This window comes from Sciurus vulgaris (genome assembly GCF_902686455.1).
Source record: "Sciurus vulgaris genome assembly, chromosome: 4".
NCBI classification, from domain to species: domain Eukaryota; kingdom Metazoa; phylum Chordata; class Mammalia; order Rodentia; family Sciuridae; genus Sciurus; species Sciurus vulgaris.
In genome coordinates this window covers 479,442-502,103 of record NC_136464.1, presented here as the reverse complement: position 1 = coordinate 502,103, position 22,662 = coordinate 479,442, and the positions used below count along the sequence as shown (strand labels likewise).

Genomic DNA, 22,662 nt, shown 5'->3' with positions numbered 1-22,662 from the left:
TGCTAAACCTGGCGTTCCTGAAAAAGAAGTGGAGCTGTTAAATGTGTAAGGTAAGTTGAGTAGGACACCGGTTTTAAACAATTCTGTAAGAAGGGGCCACGCATTGACAGGAAACTGTTAGGTGTGCATAAGGGGCAACTGGGATTCTTCAGTGTTCAATCTTATTTTCGGCGGTGCTGGTGACCGAACTCGCCTGGAGCATGCAGGCAAGAGCTCCCGCGCGGGGCTGCGCCGCAAGCCCTGGGGCTTTTTAAACCTAACGAACACTAGTACATCCCTGAACGGCTTAGGAAAACCCCACAGGGCCGGGGACCGCAGAAGTGCCCCGCCCCGGGGCGGCCCGGACTGCCCTGCGCACGCGCAGCCGCGCGGCGGGACCCGAGAGCCGGAAGCGGCGGGGCGGGGTCACGGGCCCGCGGAGGCGGGGCGCCGGGGCGCTTCCGGGACGCGGCGCCATGCGGCTGTCCCCGCGCGCGCTGCGCGCCGCCCAGGCCGCCTGGCGCGAGTGCTTCCCCCTGCAGGGCCGCGACGTGGCGCGCTGGTTCCCCGGCCACATGGCCAAGGGTGAGGTCGGGCAGGAGGCGCGCGGTCCGGGCGCCGCTCTGCCGCGGGACGGCGGCGGGGCCGTTCCAGGCGCAGGGCCTCGGCTGCGGTCTCGCAGCGCTGCCGCTCTGCCGCGGCGTCTGCCCCGCCTCGGCGTCTCCGGTTGTGCACCGTGTGGCCCTGTGTGGCCGGCCGAGGGAGAGCCGCAGCCCCGCCCGCCGCTGGTCCCTGTGTCCTCAGTGTCCTGCAACAGGACCCTGTAGGGACCCGCCTTCCCCAAGGGTGGCGCCCTTCCTGACAGGCCAGCTAAAACCGTGCCCTCTGAACGGTCACGGGCCCTTCTCTCAGTGCCCTTCTGTTTTCCAGGGCTGAAGAAGATGCAGAGCAGTCTGAAGCTGGTGGACTGTGTCATTGAGGTCCATGACGCCAGGATATCCTTTCATCATGCAGGAGGGGCCCTGTTCCTGAGCCAGGTGGTTCATGAGGCAGCACACAGTACTGGGCTCTGCCCACCTCTGCCTGGCCCTGGCCCTGGCCGAGTCAGCTGCCACAGCAGCCAGTAGCCTGACTTGTCTTGGCTTTTAAAGCAGTGTTTCTCCACTCTTACGCATTAGAATTACCCGGAGGCTTTTAAACACACTGTTTGCTAGCCCCTTTCAGGTCAGAGTGTTGGGGTCCAGGCCACATTGTTCTGAAGCTCCCCCCTGTGGTGTTGGCCTCTGCATGGCTCACCCAGGGTAGCCCCGAGTTGAAATCTCTAGGTAGGGTATGAAATCTGAGATTAAAGGTCCCTGCCACTAGGGCTTTCCTCTTTACCTGAGAGAATCATTGACCAGACATGGTGATCCTGCTTCTTGTTTGTGCTGCTCAGAACTGGGTTTGTCACTTTGGAACAGTGTTGAGGTTCTCCTGGGGTGGTGTTTGCCAGCTGACACCAACCTGTCTGGGCAACCCCAGAAGAGCTGGGGATGCCAGCCCCAAAGGCCCGAGGCTGTGGACATTATGACCCAGGCACAGCCAGGTGCAGATGTGTGACTAACGTCCACTTTAGTAACAAGGTAGCAGGAATTTTTGCATTGAGCTATAAGTATATATCAATTCACTGAGAGGCTAGTCAAAGGAGTTTACCGGCAGTTGTATGTCTGCTTATTTATTGTTTAAACTTCATGACTTTTTTCCTTTTTCTTTTTGCAATATTGGAGATTGAACCCAGGGCTTCACACATGCTAGGCAAGCGCTCTACCACTGAGCTACATTCCTGGCCCTATGTCTGATTATTTAAAAAACGAATAAAGCCTGTAGTCATTATTTAGTGTGTGTGATGAGAAAACTTCTTTCCACCTTTGTCTCTACAGCATTCTACTTTATTTAGGATATGGCAAGGAGCCTGTTTTGGATAGTGGCCTCTGTAACATCCTGTGAGAGCGGTCTGGAGGCCGGTGGATCTCTGAATGAGCACAGAATTGGTCAGCACTGAGGGCAGGTCCCTCTTTGTGGCAGGTAGTGGTTTGACTGGAAGCCTGGCCAGGGCATGCCAGAGGCCTCTGGACTCTCAAAGCTGAGAGAAATGAAGTACTAGGAGGACCAGGGGTCTAGGCCCTGACGGAAAGAAGTCTCTGCCTGACAGGGTTAACCTTATGTTCAGTGCCAGGGTCCCTGGCTGAGGCCAGTGCTGAGGAGGTGGCATCTTCCTTGGGGGCCTCTGGGGGAAGGCCTACCCACCTGCAGGGCAGCAGCTGGGCCCCCAGTGGCAGCGACGCCCAAGTCCTTGGTGGCCACAGGTGGGTGGTGCTTTGACATATTCTAGTTAGGACCCTGTGGGAAACTCTCCTTGAGTGATCAGATCATTCGTTCTGAGCCCAGGTGCCTTGACAGCTGAACAGCAACTTGCTTATGAGACCTCCTCTGAACTCTGGCTTTCCTCTTGCCACCATCATTCCCATTGGGAGGCTGAGCGATGCTGCTGTCTTTCTGACCACCTGTCCTGGCTGCTGCAGGAGGTGCACGTCTTCAGCTGGAATGGCAGGATCAGGGCTGGTTTGGCAGCTGCTAGGTGGGCGGGTGGACTGGGGTGGCTCCTGCTCTGAGATAGGCTTTTGTCCTCTGCCTTCAACTCCTGCTGACGAGAGGTAGACAAGGTAGACTAGGTCGATGGGCTGGTAATGCTTTGAGGACATTTTACCTTAATGTTTCCACATCCCACTTTCAGGCCGCAATCCTCTGTTTCGGGAGACCCTTGGGCTAAAGCCTCACTTGCTTGTTCTCAACAAGATGGACTTGGCAGACCTCACAGAGCAGCAGGTAAGGGTCTTCCCAGGAGATGCCTGCAGCACCATGACACAGACATTGCTGGCCACGCTCGGAATCAGCCAGGCTCAGTTTTACCTCCCTGGGCAGGTTCTGCCCAGAAACAGCTCTGCCTTTCAGGAGGATTTGACAGCAGAACAAGAAAAGCAGAGAAAACATCTCCACTAATATTTCCAGTCTCCTCGGTTTCTTTTCCTCTGGGCCTTCTCCCCATTCTGCTTGGCTCTGGAGAAATATGTTAGCTACTTTGGGGTGCCCTCCTCACCCTCGTCTTTCTAGATCACAGTGTACAGAAGGCATCCAGAAGCAGAAAACCTGGGGTCTGGCTGGTGAGCATGGATGTCTGGGGACAGTGCTGCCATCACAGAGTCCAGCGGTGCCCAGCATGGTGTGCTTGCATGCTTACCTTGGATGGTAACTTGCAAATGCTCAGAATGGACACCCTTTCCCCATGAGGTGGCAGTGTGCCACTGGAGCCCTGGAGGCCACCACAGCTGTGCTGTCCCTTGGACCCTTCTAAGATGATGGATGTTCTGTTTACTTTGCCCCACATGATGGCCTCTGGCCACCTGTGATCACTGCAGCTGGAACTGACTTTCACGTCTTACCTAGCTCTAATTAAGTTTGAGAAGCTACACAAGGTCAATGCCTGCAGCCCTGGACAGTGCTGGTCTTGTCTGGAGGTCTGTGATGGCTACAGCACCCCCAGGTGTCCACACTCACCAGCTTGACCCCAGGTTTTCTGCTCTTGGCTGTCTTCTGCATACACTGTGATCTGGAAGCTGGAGGGGCTGGGGGAGGCATCAGGAGGTCAGGTTTCTGCAGAGCCAAGCCGAACTGGGTGCAGTGGTAGGATACTTTCTGGGTGGCGAGGAAATGTGGAGACTGGAAATGCTATGGAGGTGCCATGTCTGCTTGTGTTGCTCTGTCGTCAAGACCTTTGCCGAGAGGTGTCAGGGTCTTCGATTTAAGGCAATTTCTAGAAGTTGTTAAAGGCATGGAAATGGCCCCCTTGCTGTGGCAGCATCATGCTTTCGTTTTCCTAGGCGACTGGTACACCCCGTGGCCTGCAGGGCTGAGGTTCTCTGAGCAGATGGTGCTCCTGGAGCTCAGCTCCTGGTGTTTGCTTGTGTTGTGCCATCAGTTTGCACTGGTGTGTAAGACGGCATTCGTGCCTTCACATTTGCACTAGTATGTAAAATGGCAATGTCTCTTTCAGAAAATTGAGCAGCACTTAGCAGGAGAAGGCCTAAAACATGTCATTTTTACCAGCTGCATAAAGGATGAGAATGTCAAGCAGGTAGGCCTTTTTCTGCTCACATGTTGCTGCTTCACAACATTATTTTATAAGATGCAGTTTTGGAGAAGTCCTGGGATTGGCTTCTGCTTCCCAAGGGGGTGGGCACTCAGTTACCCTAACCCTAACCCTGACCCTGACCCTGCTCCTTCCTGGTGTGGGGATGGGGACCATCTGCCTCTGGGTCTGTGATCTGGGTACTTGAGAGTACTGCCTCCAGAAATTAAGGGAGACCAAGCCTCCCCGTCAGCTGCTGGAGTCTGCGTGTGAGGTTCTCGGTCTCCTGAGGAGTGGAAGGGAGATGGTCCCTGATGCTGGTGTTGGGAGGTTCTGCAGGTGGGTGCATTAAGGGATGTTAGGCTGCAAAGCATGGCTTTTTGTTGCAGATCATCCCAAAGGTCACAGAACTGGTTGGGAGTAGCTACCGCTACCACCGAGCAGAGGTTGGTTGGTGGGGCCCAGAGCTGGTGGGGGGCTTGTGGGCATATTGGCATCACCAGCCCTTCCTGCCTGGCAGAAGATGGGGAGTGCCCTAGCCAGGAGCCTGGTCCTTCTCTTGGGTGTCTTCAGCGAGCAGGGCTGGGTGGCTCATCAGGTGGCAGGCCTCTGCCCGACCTCCACCCTAGGCTGAGGGTCCCTGGCTGGGGTGGGATGGGGCTGAGGCTTTTCCCTACCCCGTAGAACCTGGACTGCTGCATCCTGGTGGTCGGCATCCCCAACGTGGGCAAGTCCTCCCTCATCAACTCCTTGAGGAGACAGCATCTCAGGACAGGTGTGCCTGCGCCCTCTGCTGCTGAGTTGGCCCTTCTGCATCTGCAGGCTCTTCAGCCCGGACAGCGAATGGTCTGAGGGAGAGGGCTGTGTGGTGGACGCTCTTGGTTGCGCTGGTTTGTCTTCTAGTGGCTTTGATGTGGCAAGGTTTTTCTAAACCCGGTGCCTTTGGTGCAGAGAATGCCACGTGCTGCGGGGTGGAGGGTGCTGGGGTGCGTTCTTGCCCCGGGTTTCCTGGACTGGGGTCAGAGTCCTGAGCCCGCCGCATGGGCCCTGCTCGTGCTGGTGTTTGACAGCAGTGTGCACGCTGCGCTCATTCGCAGCGCCCTTGGCTTGCTCTTAGGCTTTTGAAGTTTAATGCCAGATCTGACTGCATTGACTTTGTTTTTCATGTTAGCATTACAGTGTGTATTAACAAACTGTCCACAATATAAAGTCAGAACTTTAAACCATGCTGAACCACTCTGTCAGAGAGTATCTGGCATTAATTGGAGAGTTCTTACAGGTGCCTGGTTTTTTGGCCCTGGGGCACTTTACCACTGAGCCACATCTCCAGCCCGTGTTTTATTTTTCATTTTCAGACAGTTTCACTCAGTTGCTTAGGGCTTTGCTAGGTTGCAGAGGCTGGCCTCAAACTCACAATCCTCCTGCCTCAGCCTCTCAAGTTGCCGGGAGGCCAGGCATGTGCCACCGCCTGACCAGTCATCTGTTTGTTCCTCCGTGTCCTTTTTGCCCAGTGGCATTCATGGTGTTCATAGTGCTGTGCAGGCATCCTCACCGTCCCCAGACTTGCAGCAGGACAGCTCCCAGTCAGTGGAGTCCTCTGACTTGGCTGCTGCGCTCCCGTGTCCATGTGCACTGTGTTGGAGAGCCTGTCAGGATCTCCTGGGACTCGCATCCTCTGCTGTATCTCTGCCACAGCTGTTCGTCTGCTCACTCGTGATGGATTCTTGCTCCCCTTACTCCTGAGTTGGTTTGGCAGCGGGCAGGGCAGTGTCCTGGGGTGTACCCTCAGCTGTGGCCTCAGGGTTCAGAGTCCAGGCAGGCTTGTCAGGACTGTGGTGGGCTGTTGGGAGGTGGGTGGGTCCAGGAGGGTGGTGCTGTGCGAGGGACAGCGTAGGTCTTGCTGTCTCTGGCCGGGGTCCTTCCCAGCACTGGGGAGTGAGTCCTGGGCATTCATCAAGCTTTGTGGCCCCTGTGCTGACTTTAAAAAGTGCCTCTGCCCCAAGGTGTTTGGGGCTGAATGAGGGTGACTGTAGCCCTGGGAGGCTCGTTTGGCCTTGGGGGTGTCCATCCTGCTTGTTAGTTGTGCTAGTTACACATGTGTTTGACCAGTGTCTGACGTGTTCTGTCATTGTATGTCGTGAACACGTGACAGTCCCCCTTCTGTCTTACAGGAAAAGCTGCCAGGGTGGGTGGTGAGCCCGGGATCACCAGAGCTGTGATGTCCAGAGTCCAGGTGGGTGCTCTGCAGCCAGGCACAGGTGCTTGCCTGGTGTTGCTGAGCAGCCCTAGTGGCCTTGCCTCTGACTGCCTTTCCCATGCTCCCCTGCATTCCTACTGGGTACTCACCTGTGCCAGGCACTGCCCTGTCCTGTTGCCCAGCTGCCAGGGCCCCCCACGGTCAGCAAGGAACTGAGCCCACTCTCCACTCGTCCCCTTTTGTTCTCCATGGGAGCTGGCACTCTTATTTATTCTCCAAATTGAGGGTGAATTAAATCCTCTGACCATCCCTGTGCTTGGCAAAAATGCTGGCCCTGCAGGGATGGGCCTGCTCCAGGGGCCTCCTGTGTAGCCTCTGAGGCCTGGGGAGGAGTGGCCAGCCCACCAGAGGCTGCTGTTGGGGCCTGACTGTTACTTACGCCTGCACAGGTGTGCGAGCGGCCACTGATATTTCTGATGGACACGCCTGGGGTGCTGGCTCCTCGGATTGAAAGCGTGGAGACAGGCCTGAAGCTGGCCCTGTGTGGTGAGCTGGCCTGGTGCCCTCCCTCCCGCCTCGAATGGCCATGCCAACTTGGGCATGGGCCCTCGGCAGGTGGAGTTGTTCCACCTTTGCCCCGGCTGCTGCTAGATGCTTCTTAAAGCTTAGCTCAGGGAAAAGCATGCTGGTCACCATCTGGCCCTGCCCTGTGAGAGCAGCCTTCGCTTTCCCATCTGACAGATGTGGACAGAGATCAGACCTTACAGCAGAGGCTTAGCCAGGTGGGAGGAAGGTCAGGATGGCAGTTGTGTCTGTTGGGTGGAGTCTCTTTAGCAGTGGAGACTGGGAAGGGCATAGGCTTGTTGGGGGCACAGATGCTGACTGTTGGATGTGCTCACCTCTGCTGCCTGTCTTCTAGGAACGGTGCTGGACCATCTGGTTGGGGAAGAGACCATGGCCGACTACCTCCTCTACACTCTCAACCGGCACCAGCTGTTGGGGTGAGTGGCAGTGAGGACAGGGCAGGGTGGGCAGCCCCTGCTTGCTTGTCCTGGCCAGGTATGGCTCTAAACACAGCACAAGGTACGGTAGGTAGGTGGTAATCTGCACATTGTTAGAAATTGGGTAAGTCTGCATGCATGCATCTGAGACCATCACACAGTCCAGAAAATGGCACTCCATTGCCCACTGCCTCTGCTTTGTAGTCCCCCTCTGCCCTCTGTGCCCAGGCAGCCCTCTGTTGTCTGTCACTAGGTGAGTATGGATTTTCTGTAATTTTGCATAAGTGAGAGACACCTTTCTTTCAACTGGCTTGTTTGACATTCACCTTGTGGATCTTCGTACAATGCAGTATGTTTATCCAGTCACCATGTTGTTTGCAGATCTTGGCCAGAGATTTAGTTTTGTTTAATCTCCAGAGTCAGCTTTTGGTTTCACTGATGTTCTCTGTGTCTTTCTGTTTTTCACTTCGCTGACTTCAGTCTCTGTTTCCTTGTTTATACTTTGCTGATTTTCTTCCTGTCTGTACTGCTGATTGTTGAGAAGGGCATTGGGTTCTCCACCCCTCACTGGCCCTCTGCTTCCCTGGGGCTTCTCCAGCACTGGCCTTGTGTATTGTGTATTGTGGCCTCTGTTGTAGGTGCAAGTGCTTCCTCGTCTTCAGAGAGCTCTCTGCTCTGGGGTTGCCCTCGTCCACACCCCAGAACCCCAGGTTCTTTTGATTGGTGTCATCGTGGTATGTCCTTTCCCACCGTCTGATTCTGTGTGTTTGTCTTGATAGCAAAGTGCATTTTCTTACAGGCTGTGTGTAGCTGGCTTTGTTTTTACCCAATATGGTGTCTCTGTCTTTCCTGAGCTATTTAGACTGTTTGTTCGTGTTGGGTTTCGTCCTCAATGGTTCAAGTGTGTCCTGCTGTTGGTTTTCGAGTAGTCCCATGTGTTCTGTGTCTTCTCCCCTTTTCTGTCTCTTGACATCCCACTCCACTTCCTGTGTTGGTCCGGTGCCTGTGGCCGCATGCTTCAGGTTCACAGGAGTCTCAGGTAGTCGCTTGAAGCACTTAGGTCCCCTTCTCACCTGACCCATGCCCACTGTCATTGCACGTTCTGCCTTTGCATGTTGGATAAGCCCTGCACATACTTTTCCTTCTTTATTGATTGCGTAGACAGTCATGTCAAAGGAGATGCACCTTATACGCTTACCCTGCACTTTGCTGCTCAGGGTGCCGTTTGTCTCTGTGTTAACCTGGGGTTTCACTGTGTGTGAAGGATCCCCTCAATCTTTACTGTGCTGCAGGTCTGCCTGGCCCTCCCTCTGGGGTGCTGCAGGTCTGCCCGGCCCCTCCCTCTGGGATGCTGCAGGTCTGCCCGGCCCCTCCCTCTGGGGTGCTGCAGGTCTGCCCGGCCCCTCCCTCTGGGGTGCTGCAGGTCTGCCCGGCCCCTCCCTCTGGGATGCTGCAGGTCTGCCCGGCCCCTCCCTCTGGGATGCTGCAGGTCTGCCCGGCCCCTCCCTCTGGGGTGCTGCAGGTCTGCCCGGCCCCTCCCTCTGGGGTGCTGCAGGTCTGCCCGGCCCCTCCCTCTGGGGTGCTGCAGGTCTGCCCGGCCCCTCCCTCTGGGATGCTGCAGGTCTGCCCGGCCCCTCCCTCTGGGGTGCTGCAGGTCTGCCCGGCCCCTCCCTCTGGGGTGCTGCAGGTCTGCCCGGCCCCTCCCTCTGGGGTGCTGCAGGTCTGCCTGGCCCCTCCCTCTGGGGTGCTGCAGGTCTGCCTGGCCCTTCTCTTGGGGTGTGTCTGCTGGTGATGGGTCCTTTCAGCTCCCCTAGTTTGTCTCCTTTCACCTTCACAGAAGGTGCTTTCCCTGGGGGCAGGTTTGGGTTCCAGGAAGGGTGGCCCAGCCTCTTGCTGCTTTCCTTTGGTGAGAGGTCCGTTGCCTGCCTTCCTGTGCCTTTGCCTTCATGTTCCTCCGACTGCCCCAAGTGACTTCTGGTCACGCTTCGGGGACTTATATGGACCCTGGTGTGCTACCTGGCTGGTCTGTGCTTTTGGTGTGCTGGTTTCCTGGGTCTGACTTTCCAACATTTGTCTCACTTGGCTAATTTCTAGTCTTATTTCTTCAGTGTTTCTTCTGTCTTCTCCCAGCTCACCAGGGGCTGGGTGCCAGCTGCTGGGCACTTGGCCTGTGTGCTGCTCATTCTGAGATGCTGGGTCCTGGTCTGGATCCTTGCTGGGCTTTGGTCACCATCTTCTGTGGTGTCTGGTCTGCTGTTTGTCCCATCTCATTGCTTCCCAGGGCTCTAGAAGTTCAGGTCCTGCCTTCTCTAATCATTTGTTCCTCAGTTCTGTAGCCAGGGGCCTGTGGTCGTGAGAACCCTAACCTGTGCCTGTGGATTCTGACACCTGCCACTTGGGGTCCACGTGAATTTTTCTTTCATTTGGGGTCTGTCCCGCTTTACAGACTGGTCAGTGTTACTGGGCACAGACTTTGGAGCTCACCTTGTTGGGTGATGGATCTTTCTTTCCTGGAGGAATTCTTGAGCCTCCTTGTGGGGTGCTCATTATGTAGGAGTCTGGCCACTGGCTGCTCTGCAGTGTGGTCAGCAGGGCTCCCAGAGGTCTGACGTGGCTGCGGCCTGTGTGCAGGTATGTGCAGCACTACGGCCTGGACAGCGCCTGTGATGACATCGAGCATGTGCTGAAGAGAGTGGCCGTGCGGCTGGGGAAGACGCGGAAGGTGAAGGTGCTCACAGGCACCGGTGAGCGAGGCTGTGCTGTGTCACTGGGGTCCTGCATCACCTGGGGTGCTCCCTGGCTGTCCCTAGAGGAAGACCGGAGGAGGGTCACTGGGGTCCCGCATCACCTGGGGTGCTCCCTGGCTGTCCCTAGAGGGAGACCGGAGGAGGGTCACTGGGGTCCCGCATCACCTGGGGTGCTCCCTGGCTGTCCCTAGAGGAAGACCGGAGGAGGGTCACTGGGGTCCCACATCACCTGGGATGTTCCCTGGCTGTCCCTAGAAGACAGGAGGAGGGTCACTGGGGTCCTGCATCACCTGGGGTGCTCCCTGGCTGTCCCTAGAAGACAGGAGGAGGGAGATGTGGGAGTGGAACTTTTGGGGGGTGCTGTCCTGGGGTTTGGGACTGGGCAGGAGAGCTAGGAAGTTTCTAGTGAGGAAGGAGCTTACAGTACAGGCTCCAGAGGGTGGGACTGGCCCTGTCCCTGCTCCTTGGGTGGTGCCGAGTGGACGTGATGCTCTTCTCTCTGAACAGCCCTGGCCTCAGCTTCATTCACTAATGGCCACTGTGGGTGTCCTGGGGCTGGGCCATCCTTCTTGGAGGCCTCTTTCTCACCAGACCCACTGTCCCCAGGGGATGTGAACGTCATCCAGCCTAACTACTCTGCGGCAGCCTACGACTTCCTCCGGACCTTCCGCAGTGGGTTGTTTGGCCCAGTGATGCTGGACCGTGATGTTCTACAGGGCTGCCCTCCTGCTGACACAGACCCAGAGCCTGCTGAGCGGCAGGCTTCCCGGATCTTATGTGGACAGGATGTTTGAGGGTCAGGACTACCCACTTTTCTCCAGAATCAACCATGCTGGTCACTATGACTTAGGCCCTACTCTCCCACTCAGTGTGGCCTGGCCAGCCCTGTGGAGCAGGCCTGTGTGCCTGGCCTGGTGAGCAGTTCTGCTCAGTGTCTCTAGGGAGAGGTTAATGCTGTCTTGAGGAGCTAACCTGTAATCTGTAATGTTTAAAGTCCTGGATGAAAAGGTCTGTCTTTTCTGGTCTTTCATTGCACACCCATGCTACCTTGGGCCCACATATTGAAGTCCCTCTCACAAGTGAAAGCTGGACAGGCAGGTCAGGGATGGGACTGCCAATGTCCTGTGGCCCTGCAGTGACCAAGAGTCTTGTTCCTAGCGCAGGGTTTTATTTCACTCAACTTCGCTCTTAAGTACATACATACACATGGACAAAGGGTTCAGAGTTGTGGAACCCAAGGACTGACTCCCCTTCAGTGCTCTGTTCTTTGGGAGGCCACTGCCCATAGCTCAGCTGTACAGCAGGCCAGGGGTATGGATAGCCATCTCCTAGCCAAGGGAACAGTGGCCTTGTGCTTCAAGGGGACCCAGACCACTTCCTAGCCAATGGGACAGTGGTCCTCTGCTTCAGGGGGACCCAGAGGAGGTGCCAGGACCTATCCAGTGTTGTGTAGGGAGTGTTGCTGTCAGTAACTGCATTCTTGAAGGCAGGGTGGTTGGGTTGGCACGGACAGGAGGTGCTCCTGGACCTGGACCTGGTGGATCGCTGATCTTATCTGTCTGACAGTGCCCTGGCCTGCTGAGCATCTGCCAGTCTCTGGTGCTCATCTGACCCTCTGCACTCTGTGGGCGGCTGCTCCCAGGGGCTGGTCTTCCAGTGGTGCCCCCGTTGCAGCTGCCATGTGATTGGCCATCCTGAAGGCCACCCCTTAGCGTTGTCTGCCTCCTGCTGAGGAGGTGCTCAGAGGCTCGAGGCCGTGTCAACGCTGAACACTCGAAGTGAGCCTGTGTGAAGCAAGCGTCGAGACGTGCTTCCGCTGCCTCGGACATTCTGACGTTCATGCGCTGTAGTGTGCAAGGCTCTGTCCAGCGCAGCCCATCCTGGTAGGCATCTCAGAAGCTGAGAGGGCTCTGGTGGTCGCCCGACTAGATGGGAGAGGAATCTCGTCTGCTTTTGAGGAACAGGTGGGCGTGGCCTTGGCTTGCTGGTCTTAGGCGGCTCGGTCTGGAGGGATGAAGGCGCGTTGGGGCTGGCTGTGCCCTGAGCACTGGCAGCGTGGACGAGGGGATGAGGGAGCTGTGTCCACTCTTTGGCCCAGGTCTTGCCAGTAGCCTTGAAACCACCCGCAAACCAGAGCCATGTGCTGGCTGGAGAGATGCTGGTCTCAGCAGTGTTCTGGCTAAGCCCAAAGGCTGCTTGGTCCCCAGGGTGAGGGCAAGTCCTAGCAGCAGACTGGCCATGGCGAGGGTCTCAAAGAGCACCTGGGAGCTGGCCTCAGGTGGTTAGAGGTAACTTGGCAGAGCTGGGAACCCTCGAGCTGGGCTCAGGGGCGCTGTGCTGGTGGGCCCCGGAGACACACGGGGCCAGTCTATGTGTGACGTGTTTGGGAGCTGGAGGCAAATCCTTGTAAGGGCTGCCCAGCATCTTGAGGCTGTTTTGGGTATCCCTTCCCTCAGGATGTCCATGGTCAGATGGCCTTGGTGGAGGTGGGGCACTCAGCCCTCTGTCCTGAGCCCAGACTTGCTCTTGTCTTTGTACCTGCTACAGGCAGGCTCCACTGCTTTGGTCAGCCTTTCTCCAAGGACCTGTGGGCGGCCCCAGGTCTGAGGAACCACCGTCTTCTCCTGTCTGTCCTCCGCCGCTCGTGCCACGACCTCTCCAAGGCCCCTCTGCCTCAACTTGGTCCATGTGCTTCCAAGAGAGGGATCGCCTGCTGGGAGCTGCTGCTGCTCACCAGAAATGTAGGGACCCAGTGGGATTGGCAGCTGCGGCCCCTGAGTGGTCCCTGGATGTGGACCTAAAGTTCCAAGAAAATGGAATGCTCTTGAATGTGGGTTTTCCCCCAGGATGAGTTCTTAGGGCCCACTGGCTCCAAGGTGGAGGCCATTCCCTGGCAGAGCGTCTTGTGGGGAGTCTGCCAGGAAGAGAGGGATGCTGCCTTGGCCTCCCAAGGCGTGTTCTCCTGGGAGCTGTGAGGACCACAGTGGGCGTTTCTGGCATGGACGGCTTTCCTGCTTGGAGCACTGTGGGGCTGTGAAGTCCTCAGGACCTGCCCTAGGCAGGTGTCAGCACCTGACATTTCTCACTGCAGCTGGTTGAACGCTCCTCTCCTGCTGACACTCTGCTCCCGTGGGAAGTCGTTGCAGCTTCCCTGTGAGAAGTCCTTGTGGTTGGTCAACACTGTCTATACTCTTCTGTCCAGAGCAGGCCAGGGGACAGGAGTGGCCTGACTGCCTGGTCTTGGCACCTCCCAGCCTGCAGGCCTGAGCAGGAGCCACAGCCAACTGCCTCTCTTGGGGGACCCTGACATCCTGGAGCTGGGGTGCTGCTGGCTTCAGGGTAGGGTGGGAGATGGGAGGTTGGGACAGGCTTAGGCGGAGGGTGGAGTCCTCCAGGGCATGAGGACTGTGGGCAGTGGAGGGAAGAGGTGCTCAAAGCTGGTGGCCCCTGGGGCAGCCTGAGGGGCCTGTGGAGAAGGTCAGGCTGAGGGCCAGGATCCCAAGCCAGCTGGGCCTAGGGCTGTAGCAGCCCCAGGGTGCCCAGGGCTCCGAGGGCACCACCTAGCAGCAGGCAGAGGTGCAGGCGGGGGGTGGACTCTGCACCTGAAGTCCAGGTCCAGTAGCTGTACACACCCCCACGTGTCCCATTGCCACCAGGTGCCCAGTCCTCGTCGTCCTCCTGGCCACGGTCCCCTGGCCCGGTGGCCCGCCTCCAGCCAGAGCCTGCAGCCAGGCCGGCTGCTGCCCCTGCCGCAGCCCCCGCTGCAGCCCCCGCCGCAGCCCCCGCTGCAGCCCCTGCCGCTGCCACGCGCAGAGTTGAGCCCGAACTACCGTAGCGGGGTGCAGGCCTGACACGCACCCTGGAGGCCCCGCGAGCACTGCTGCGCAGCCCTCCACGGGCACTGCCCCGAGCTCCTCCTCGGCCACCTTTGGCTGCACCACTGTCACAGAGGAAGGCTGTGGCCAGTAGCAGAGCCCAGCAAGTGGCAGCTGTCCAGTTCATCTTTGTGGGTAAAACCTGCAGAGAGGAGGCAGAAGGACTTCAGCTTCTGCTAGAAGGGCCCATGGACATGGGGCAGAGGTCAGGTAACAGGGGACTGAGGGCCGGGGCAGGACCTGGAATCAGGGTCTAGGGCCAGTGGGCTCAGGGCTGGGGACTGCCTAACAGCCTGGGGCCAGGGGCTCAGGGTCCGGGTACGGGAGTGTCAGGACCTGGGGACAGGGACATCAGAGCTTGGAGACAGGGGACTCAGGGTCTGAGGGTACAGAGGTCAGAGCCTGGGGAACAGGATATGGGGTTAGGAGGTTCAGGCCCTGGGGACAGAGGACTCAGGGTTTGAGGGGGCAGGGGTTCAGGACCTGAGGACTAGGATGTTAGGTTAGGGGTTCAGGACCTGGGGACCAGGATGGGGTCGGGCGGGGTTCAGGGCTTGCTGACCAGGGACTCAGGGCCTGAGGGGACAAGGGACCAGGATGTGGAGGTGTAGGGTTCAGGGTCTGGGGACAGGGGCTCAGAACCTGAGGGTAGATTGAGGATCTGGGAGCTCAACACTTGTGGGAACAGGGCGCCCACTCAGGGCTGGAGTGGGCTGAGTGTGTGTGTTCCCGTCTGGGGTAGGGGCTTGGGGTCCTGTTCAGTAACTGGGAAGAGCTTGGGGTGAGCTGGGAGGAATCAACTGGGGTGGGGGTGGCGCTCAGGCCTAGTGGAAGGGGCTCCATATCCTGGGCTCTGCACACGGGTCTGTGGAAGGATGGGCCATGTTGGGGTGGGGGAGGGTCGAGATTAAAGGGCGCCCAATACCCGGAATAGCGTCTGGAGAAGGAACGGGTGTCTGGCCATGTGGCCCGACATGGCATCCCTGATCCCTGGAGCCCTCGCCCGAGCCTTAGCACCAGTGGCCACGGCGGACTAGGTGCGGCGGCGTTGGCAACACGGCTCCGCGGGGCTCCGCCGGGCAGGCCGAACCCCGGGCATTTCCCGTCCCCGCCCGGCGCTCCACCCTTCCCAGGTCGCCCGGCCCAGCAGCGGGGAAGGGAACAGACCCGGAAGGTCCAGCGGGCCCGGCGCCGAGGGTCTGGGGGCGTCTCCATCCTGCCCGGGACCGCGGGCCGGACTCCAGCCTCCCCGGTTCGCTCCCGGACCCCATCGCCCGGTCTTACCCGCTGCGGGCCTGGGTTTGAGCTGCGGCTCAGGTGCTGCTCCAGGGGCCGGGCGAGCGGGAAGGCCGGCGGGGGCGAGGACCCTCCGCCGAGGCCAGGCGGGGCTGGACGCACCGAGGCCTCCCTAGGACTGAGGGCGCGGCGGCGGCTCAGCCCCGGGAGACGCCAAGGGAAGGGAGGAGATAGGGCCGGCTTGGAGGAGGGCGCAGCCCCTCTCGGTGCCCGGCCCCCGTCGTCGCCGCGCCCCCTCCTCCTTCCTTACCCTCCCCACCTCCCTCACCGGCCCCAGCCCGCCTCTCGCATCCCATCCCCCAGGCTCCCACAGCGTCCCTGATTGTGCCTTACCAGCGGCACACATCAGCCTCCCCAGCCCCGCGCCTCTCCCCACCTGCCCGCCTCTCCATTCTCATTCTGCACGGCCTCTCCCAGGTCTGGATCCAACCCCAGCACACCCACTCTTCCTCCTTCCCCTCTTCCACATTATCATCCCCACCTGGGCGGATATCCCAGCCACAGGGGCCACACGGTGTACCAGGAGGAGAGGAGGATGCCTGTCCAGGGTCCTATGGTCTGGAGTTGCAACAACAGGCCCCCTTCCCAGGTCTCTGAGACTTCCTCATGGGCACTGGGATGTGCCCCTGGCCGTGATTTGGGACTCATGGTCATCCTGCTGTTCCTGCAGTGCCGGCTGAGAACTCTGCCAGATATCCAGCACTCCATCAGGAGTGTCCCGAGGCACCAGCAGGCTTGCTGGGCCTCGCTGAGGGACCACTTCCGGAAGTGCTCTCCTGGGGAGCCACCGTGGAGTCTGGTTGCTGTGCCCTCCCTGGCCCTGGGAGGGGTGTATGATCTCTGCTCCAAATCGTCATGCGGTTTCCTGGCCATGCGGTCTGCAGCCTGCGATCTAGGAGCTGCTCTCCTCCTGAGTGTGGAGACTATGCAGATGGGGCAGAGGAAGGGAGCCGGTCAAGGTGACCCAGTTGGTCTGCCCCAGCAGTTCTGGGTTAGTGAGGGGAGATTCTCTTTCCACTGAAGCCAGTTAGATTTGGCTTTTGTCCCCTACAGTGAGGAGGAGACCAGCCTGGTGCCTGGTTCCCTGCCCTTCACTCTAAGGGCCTCACTCAAGTACAGAGAGTTCCTGCAGCTTCATGGTAAAAGCACAAATGACAACTAGATCTGTCAGACTTTAGGAGCTCAGCAGCACACAGAAGCGAGACCAAGGTTAAGAGACAGAACAGTGGAACAGGAAGTATGAGGAATCAGAGGGAAACCAAAAACAGACACTAAAGAATATGTGATCCCTTGGGCTGGGGAGATAGCTCAGTCAGTAGAGTGCTTGCCTTGCAAGCACAAGGCCCTGGGTTCAATCCCCAGCACAGCAAAAAAAAAAAAAAAAAATGTAATCCCATGGTCTCAGAAAGACAGGGGCAGATATGATATTTATAAAGTAAGAGGGTGCCGTGAGAAGAGAATAAAAGAGACCATAAAGGGACTTCTGAATCTCACTTTGTTGCAAAAAAAGAAAAGAGGGGTTAAGTCGTAAAGCTAAGGAAATCTCTTTGGTGAAAGACAAGTATGAGAGGAGAGTGCATTGATGCAGGTTCAGCTCTGGGCTCCGACCCCTGGCCATGCTGGCAAGGGTCAGCACGGAGGCAGGAGGGTCAGTGTGCTGCAGGAGCCTCCCAACTCTTATCTGGAGATCCTAGGATGGTCTCAAGATATGTAGGGAGGCGAGGGGCTACTTGGGCTACTTTATGTTTGAGCGTGAACAGGAAAGTGGAATACGAGCAAAGTGCACGAAGGTGCCTCAGAAAGCATGCCAGCATCGAGTGGGACGCAGGTTTCACCTCAGGACATGCCAGTGGACCTCACTCATTAGTGGCAGAGGGAGCGACGCTCTTAATTTTCTCAAAAGAGGAAGACAAAGCACTTGATCTCAGCCAATACTCACTGGGGGTGGTTGGGGAGAAGGCCGAGAAAACTAGTCAAGGAAGTGGATTTTCTTCACCACGCTGTGTTTCAGGACCCACAGCAAATGTCGTGCTCGGTGGCGGGACTTACGTGCACTCCTTTGAGAACATGAATGAGGACGGTCCTGCTTTCACCACTTTTGTGTGACACGGAACTGGCAGGGCCACCGACAAGGAGACAGCAGTGTGTGGAGTGGGTGGAGTCAGCAGTGGCAGGACGCTTGCTGCTGCCCACAGGTGCTGACTTCCCACCGGGGGCCACATGGCACTGGAGGGCCCACAGACCCCACAGTGTGCTCTGGGCATTCCAGGGGTCTGTTCTGCCTGGGAAGAGGGGCTTGGCAGAGGTGGAACACCCTTTCCGTGTCCTCCTCTCCTGCCTGGACTTGGTGCCTGGGGTGCTGCCGTCACCCGATGGCCACAGGGTGTGTCGGCAGCAGCGAGGGTGGCAGGGGGAGGTCTGGTGCCCCGTTTGGTGCAGTTGTTCCATTGCCCTGTGTGCACCACCCCGGCCTCCTGACTGCTTGTCGAAGTGGTTACCAACAGGATATTCTGTGTCAGCAAACGTGTCTTAGGCTCGGGTACATTTTCTAGCTTCTCAGAACGAGAAAGCAGCCAGCAGTGTAAACAGCATTTCACAGTGCAGATGACCTCTCTGGAGAACACAGGACGCACTCAAGGACATAGAGGGAGACCTGCCTGCATGGAGGCATGACAAGGACAGGGCAGCTCAGGACCATGGAAGTGATGATTCTCCACCCACAAGTCAGTTCACAAATTCAAAGAAATACCAGGAAAAATCCCTGCATAATTTTTTACTGGAGCATTATTTCAGCATAATTTTTAAAGGAACCTGCTATAGGTTGAAGTGTGCCCCTGTAGAATTTGTATGCTGACTCCTGAAGCCTGGTGGTTGTATTTGGAGGTAGGACCTCTAAAGAAATAATTAAGTTTACTTGCAGTCATAAGGTGCTGCCCTGATCCATGGGACTGGTACCCTTAAGAAGAAGAGATCAGGACACAGACATGCACAAAGGGGTGACCATGTGAGGACACAGGGAGCAGAGGAGATACTGTCCACAAGCCATGGAGATAGGCTTCATAAGGAACCATTCCCGCTAAATCATGAAACTTTCCTGCTAAGTTTCTATTGTTTAAGCTGTTTGTGCACTTTGTTTGGTACTAGCAAACTAATATAGACCCAAGAGATTAGAGTCTGCATGGAACATAAAGCCTAAAATAGCTGTTACTTTTCAGAAAGAAGATCAGAGAGGACTCACTATGTCAGATGTTAAGGCATTGCAGAAAGTCATGGTGAGGAAGCAGCCTGGGCAGGGGACAGGCAGACCAGCACAGGGAACCAGGGCAGGGGTGACAATTCCTTTGGGCTGCTCTCGCACACCTCGACTACACATTTCTTCATCTGCATCCTCTGAAGTCCTTTTTATAAGCTGCATAGGTAAGCAAATGTTTCCTGAGTTCTGCAAGCTCCTCTAGCAAACTAATTCAACCTGAAGAGCTGTTGTGGAGTGCCAGTTTGTCAGAAGTACAGATAAAAACCCAGGGCTTGAAAATGGGAGTGGTCAGGCCCCAGCACAGGTCCTGGGGGAACTGAGCTACCTCCAAGTGAACAGTGAAGGATTGAGCTGAACAGAGGACACACAGCCAGTGTCTGCTGCAAGACTGCTTGCTCAGTGTGTGGTGTCTTCTGCTTGGTTGCAGAAGTCTTCTGTTTTGACTGTTGAGTGTGAGCTGGAGAAACTGAGTTTATATTTTCTACTCAGAAAACAGAAAAAGGACAAAATGAAAGTTCTGGAAGTGAAAAACAGAAGACTGGGCATGGCTAGAGAGAATATTTGTGACCTGGAAGATCAGAAGAAAATATGCAGCGGGGAGCATAGGAATCGGGGCAGGAGCAGAGGGATACCAAAAAGGTCCAGCACATGAGTCTGGAGCCAGAGGAAGAGGAAAGGGTGTGCGATAGAGGCTGTGTTCAAGGAAACACTTTCCAAACCTGACAAGCATGCATACACGTCATGAGCTCTGGAAGCATCCAAACGAAGAGCAACAGAAATAGAAGCAGACCCAGGTGAGATGGCTGAAGCCCAAAATGAGAAAATCTTAAAGCTTCCAGAAACAGAAGAAACCCAAGTTACCTACAAAAGGAATAAAAATAAGACTGACACTGAGCTCTCCACAGAGCCACATGGAGAAGCATGGAGGATGGCCAGGAGCTGAGAGGCAATGTATTAGTAATCAGCACTGGTAAGAAGCATGTATCAGGCAACTGATGTCACTGTATAAGTGTCATACAAAGTAGAATTTAAGCCTTAAATGTTAAGGCAAGGAGCAGTCTAGAGACAGAGTAGTATCTCCTAATGATAAAGGTTAAATTGACCAAGACGATAAAATGACCCTAAATTTGTATGCACTTTGACATAACTTAAAATGTACAAAGCCACATGGTAAGAAAGATGATGTTTATAGCACAAAACTTTTGCATGGATTTAATGCTCACACAGACCACATGATACATCTGTCCCATGTGCACACCAACAAGGACACACCCCCTGGTGCTGTTACTAAGGAAATGGGGTGGGAGTGGAAACAAAGTGCAAGAGGCTTTGCCCTGACAGCACTGGGAAGGGAGTGCATGAGAAGGGATCCTGAGAAGAAAGGGGGCAGAAAACTCGGGCACAGGCATGTCACAGGGTCACAAAACCTACCGGCTTCAAGCAGGGGCACGTCCTTGCTTCTGAGGAAGAGTGGAACCTGTGTGTTGGGGTGCTGCCAAGACATGCTGGAAACTTCTGTCTGGCCTGGTGATCCTTGGTGCCTACTCTGAGCCATCTGAGGGTCTCATGGGAAGAGGCCTATCCATGCAGGCACAGGGGTGGGGGATACAGGGCTTAGGACAGGGTGAGGGACTGGCCACCACCAAAGCGGTCTAGACTCCAGTGATCAGGGGAATGGCACTGGAGAGGGGCTTCCTGTGACTCTGCACTGAACTTTTCAGGCTAAGCGACTGCCAAGGTTTCAATCTTGCTGGGAGAGACCATGGGACCTAGGGAGCTGTCCCCGGTTCAGTGCTGATCTTGCTGGGAGAGACCATGGGACCCAGGGAGCTGTCCCCGGTTCAGTGCTGATCTTGCTGGCAGAGGCCATGGGAACTTGGGAGCTGTTCCCAGTTCAGTGCTGATCTTGCTGGGAGAGACCATGGGACCTAGGGAACTGTCCCCAGTTCAGTGCTGATCTTCTGGGGAACACTATTGAGGGCCCAGGTATAGGTCTTTAGGTCTGGGTCACCTCCTGTGCTCATTCAGATGTTTGCTCAAGTTCACTCTGTCCTGGGAAGCTCTAACCCAGGGTGGGATGCGGAGGAGAGGAAGGAACTTCTGACAGCCAGTTGAGAGAGCTGGCCTGACCTTGGTGATGGGGCAGTGTCTGCAAGCAGAGCAGAGGGGTCAGCAGTTCCAGAGTGGATCCTGCTGCTGGTGCTCAGGAGGGGACAGGGACATGGAGGAATTTGGTCAGGGCCTCCCTCATGTCATGGTTTCTCAGGCAGTAGATTATGGGGTTGAGCAGGGGAGTGACAACCGAGTAGACCACAGACACCAGCTTGTGAGGTTGAAGGAGCTGATGGCGTGAGGCCGGGCGTACATGAAGATGGTGGTGGTGTAGAAGACGAGAACCACCCCCAGGTGTGAGGCACAGGTGGAGAAGGCCTTCTGGCGGCTGCCTCTCCCTGGAATCCTTAGCACTGTAGCTAGGATGTGGGCATAGGAGACTGCAGTCACCAGCAGGGAGGTGGCGAGCACAGCCAGGGCTGCTACAAAGTCCAGCGTTTCGATGGCGGTGGTGTCTGAGCAGGACAGCTGCAGCAGGGGCGAGATGTCACAGAAGAAGTGGTTGAGGACATTGGGGCCACAAAATTTAAGGTGGGAGATAAGAGCTGTGGACACAAAGGAGGCCAGGAAGCCACCACGCCAGGCACTGAGGGCCAGGTACAGGCAGGGCCTCCAGCCCATGAGGGCTGGGTAGTGTAGTGGGTGGCAGATGGCCAGGTACCGGTCACAGGCCATGGTAGCCAGAAGGAAGCACTCAGAGGAGCCTAGTGAGAGGAAGAGAAACAGCTGGGTGAGGCACCCAGAGAAGGAGATGATCCCCACTCCTGCCAGGAGGCCGACCAGCAGCTTAGGGACAGTGACCGTGGTGTAGACGGTCTCCAGCACTGACAGGTTGGCCAGGAAGAAGTACATGGGTGTGTGCAGTTGGTGGCTAGCTCTGATGGTGCCCACGATGACCAGGTTCTCTAGGACTGTCACCACATAGATGATAAGGAATGACCCAAACAGCAATCCTCGTAGATGGTGCAGCTCAGGGAAACCCAGCAAGATGAATTCTGTCCACCCATGTGTTGTTGGGGCTGCTCATGGCCCTTCCTGGCAGCAGAGGTCACTTCTGAGCACCCTGGAACAGTGACACTAAGGTGCGGCATGTGATAGGGCCAGGCCCACTTCTCCACTGGTGAGAGCAGCTGTGAGCACTCGATCCCCTTCTGGGGTCTCAGAGGCAGGGCTTCCCTCTGCCATCCCCCATGTGGCTGCCTGAGGACTGAGGGACTGGCAGCAGAAGACATCACAACCAATGCACACCTTGGGACCAGTGGCCATACTTACCTGTCACCCTTACCTCTCAGCTCAACTCGCACACCTACCCAGGGCCAATGTCTGCTAGTGGCCACTGGGTCTCTACACACCTGTATGAGCAGATGCACCCCCTCACACATATGCCCTCAGGCATGAATCCTTTCCTGCCTTGACATACAGGTACTAGTCAAGGGGTGCAATCCACAACCAGATGCACACCCCCAGGTGACATACATGCAGACTTCGGGACGCACACACACATGCCAGAACACATATTCACAGCAGGTACGTGCACCTGGAAGGCCTGTGTGGCCTGGTGTGCCCTGGGACACTTCCCTGTCCTCCGCTGGCTCCCTGCCTCCTGACTCGTTCATGCTGCTTTCTGTGACTGAAAGACCCTCTTGCCTCAGGAATGACAGGGAGAGAGGGCGCCTGCAGGGTGAATAGAACTTGGGGGTTTGTAGAGAGGAGGGATTGAGTCTCAACCTGTAATGTCCGGATTGGCCTGACCTGGAGCCGTCTGAAGTCTATTCTGTGCTTTCTAAGCAACTAAGTGGCTGTTCTGGAATGGACGGAAGCTGTCTTCTCCCAGCCTCAGATGGGCTGTGCAGTTTGGGAATTTTGTTAGGACACCCCTGCATGTGCCTGAGGGCAGGTGGGCTGATGCATGGAGGAGGTGGCCTGGGATAGAGACTGGGATACAGGAAGGGTCCCTCTGGCCTGCCAGGCACTCCTGGACCTGCCTTGTGGCTGCTCCTCACCGGCTTCCCCTGCCCTCCTCGTACTTGGGTTCCT

General features: G+C 56.7%; 3 protein-coding genes and 1 pseudogene across 5 annotated transcripts in view; 1 reads left to right on the top strand and 3 right to left on the bottom strand.

Annotated features, from left to right (window-relative positions):
• Positions 1 to 15,818, bottom strand: part of ADAM8 (ADAM metallopeptidase domain 8) — a 125,303-nt gene extending 109,485 nt beyond the window's left edge. Inside the window, exon 1 of the mRNA XM_079138731.1 lies at positions 15,815 to 15,818. The gene's annotated coding sequence lies outside the window, so the exon portion shown is untranslated. The remainder of the gene's footprint in view (positions 1 to 15,814) is intronic.
• On the top strand, positions 413 to 11,107 carry MTG1 (mitochondrial ribosome associated GTPase 1). Of its 2 annotated transcripts, XM_079135977.1 has the most exons (11): positions 413 to 564; positions 910 to 976; positions 2,742 to 2,844; positions 4,070 to 4,150; positions 4,534 to 4,590; positions 4,829 to 4,919; positions 6,316 to 6,377; positions 6,791 to 6,887; positions 7,261 to 7,342; positions 9,974 to 10,086; positions 10,696 to 11,107. In XM_079135977.1, exons 1-11 carry the CDS (start codon positions 456 to 458, stop codon positions 10,881 to 10,883), a joined length of 1,050 nt encoding a protein of 349 aa, XP_078992103.1. In that variant the 5' UTR covers positions 413 to 455; the 3' UTR covers positions 10,884 to 11,107. The 2 variants fall into 2 exon arrangements, with proteins under 2 accessions (XP_078992103.1, XP_078992104.1); XM_079135978.1 differs by lacking the exons at positions 413 to 564; positions 910 to 976 and adding an exon at positions 1,612 to 2,596 and having other exon boundaries at positions 2,753 to 2,844.
• SPRN (shadow of prion protein) lies at positions 13,277 to 15,332 on the bottom strand. Its single transcript, XM_079136590.1, has 2 exons — positions 15,249 to 15,332; positions 13,277 to 14,106 (listed from the first exon to the last, which is right to left on the bottom strand). Exon 2 carries the CDS (start codon positions 14,089 to 14,091, stop codon positions 13,603 to 13,605), a length of 489 nt encoding a protein of 162 aa, XP_078992716.1. The 5' UTR covers positions 14,092 to 14,106; positions 15,249 to 15,332; the 3' UTR covers positions 13,277 to 13,602.
• A 2,655-nt stretch (positions 15,819 to 18,473) lies between the features above and the next one.
• On the bottom strand, positions 18,474 to 21,716 carry LOC306660317 (olfactory receptor 6B9-like; annotated as a pseudogene). Its single transcript has one exon. The product of its transcript is annotated as an olfactory receptor 6B9-like (transcript).
• Between the last annotated feature and the right edge of the window lie 946 nt (positions 21,717 to 22,662).

Bases quoted from the DNA above. Each gene is read 5' to 3' on its own strand.
- MTG1 (XM_079135977.1), top strand. From the start codon at position 456: ATGCGGCTGTCCCCGCGCGCGCTGCGCGCCGCCCAGGCCGCCTGGCGC. The intron at 565-909 runs GTGAGGTCGGGC...TCTGTTTTCCAG, and splicing joins CCCCGGCCACATGGCCAAGG to GGCTGAAGAAGATGCAGAGC. The intron at 6,378-6,790 runs GTGGGTGCTCTG...ACGCCTGCACAG, and splicing joins CTGTGATGTCCAGAGTCCAG to GTGTGCGAGCGGCCACTGAT.
- SPRN (XM_079136590.1), bottom strand. From the start codon at position 14,091: ATGAACTGGACAGCTGCCACTTGCTGGGCTCTGCTACTGGCCACAGCC.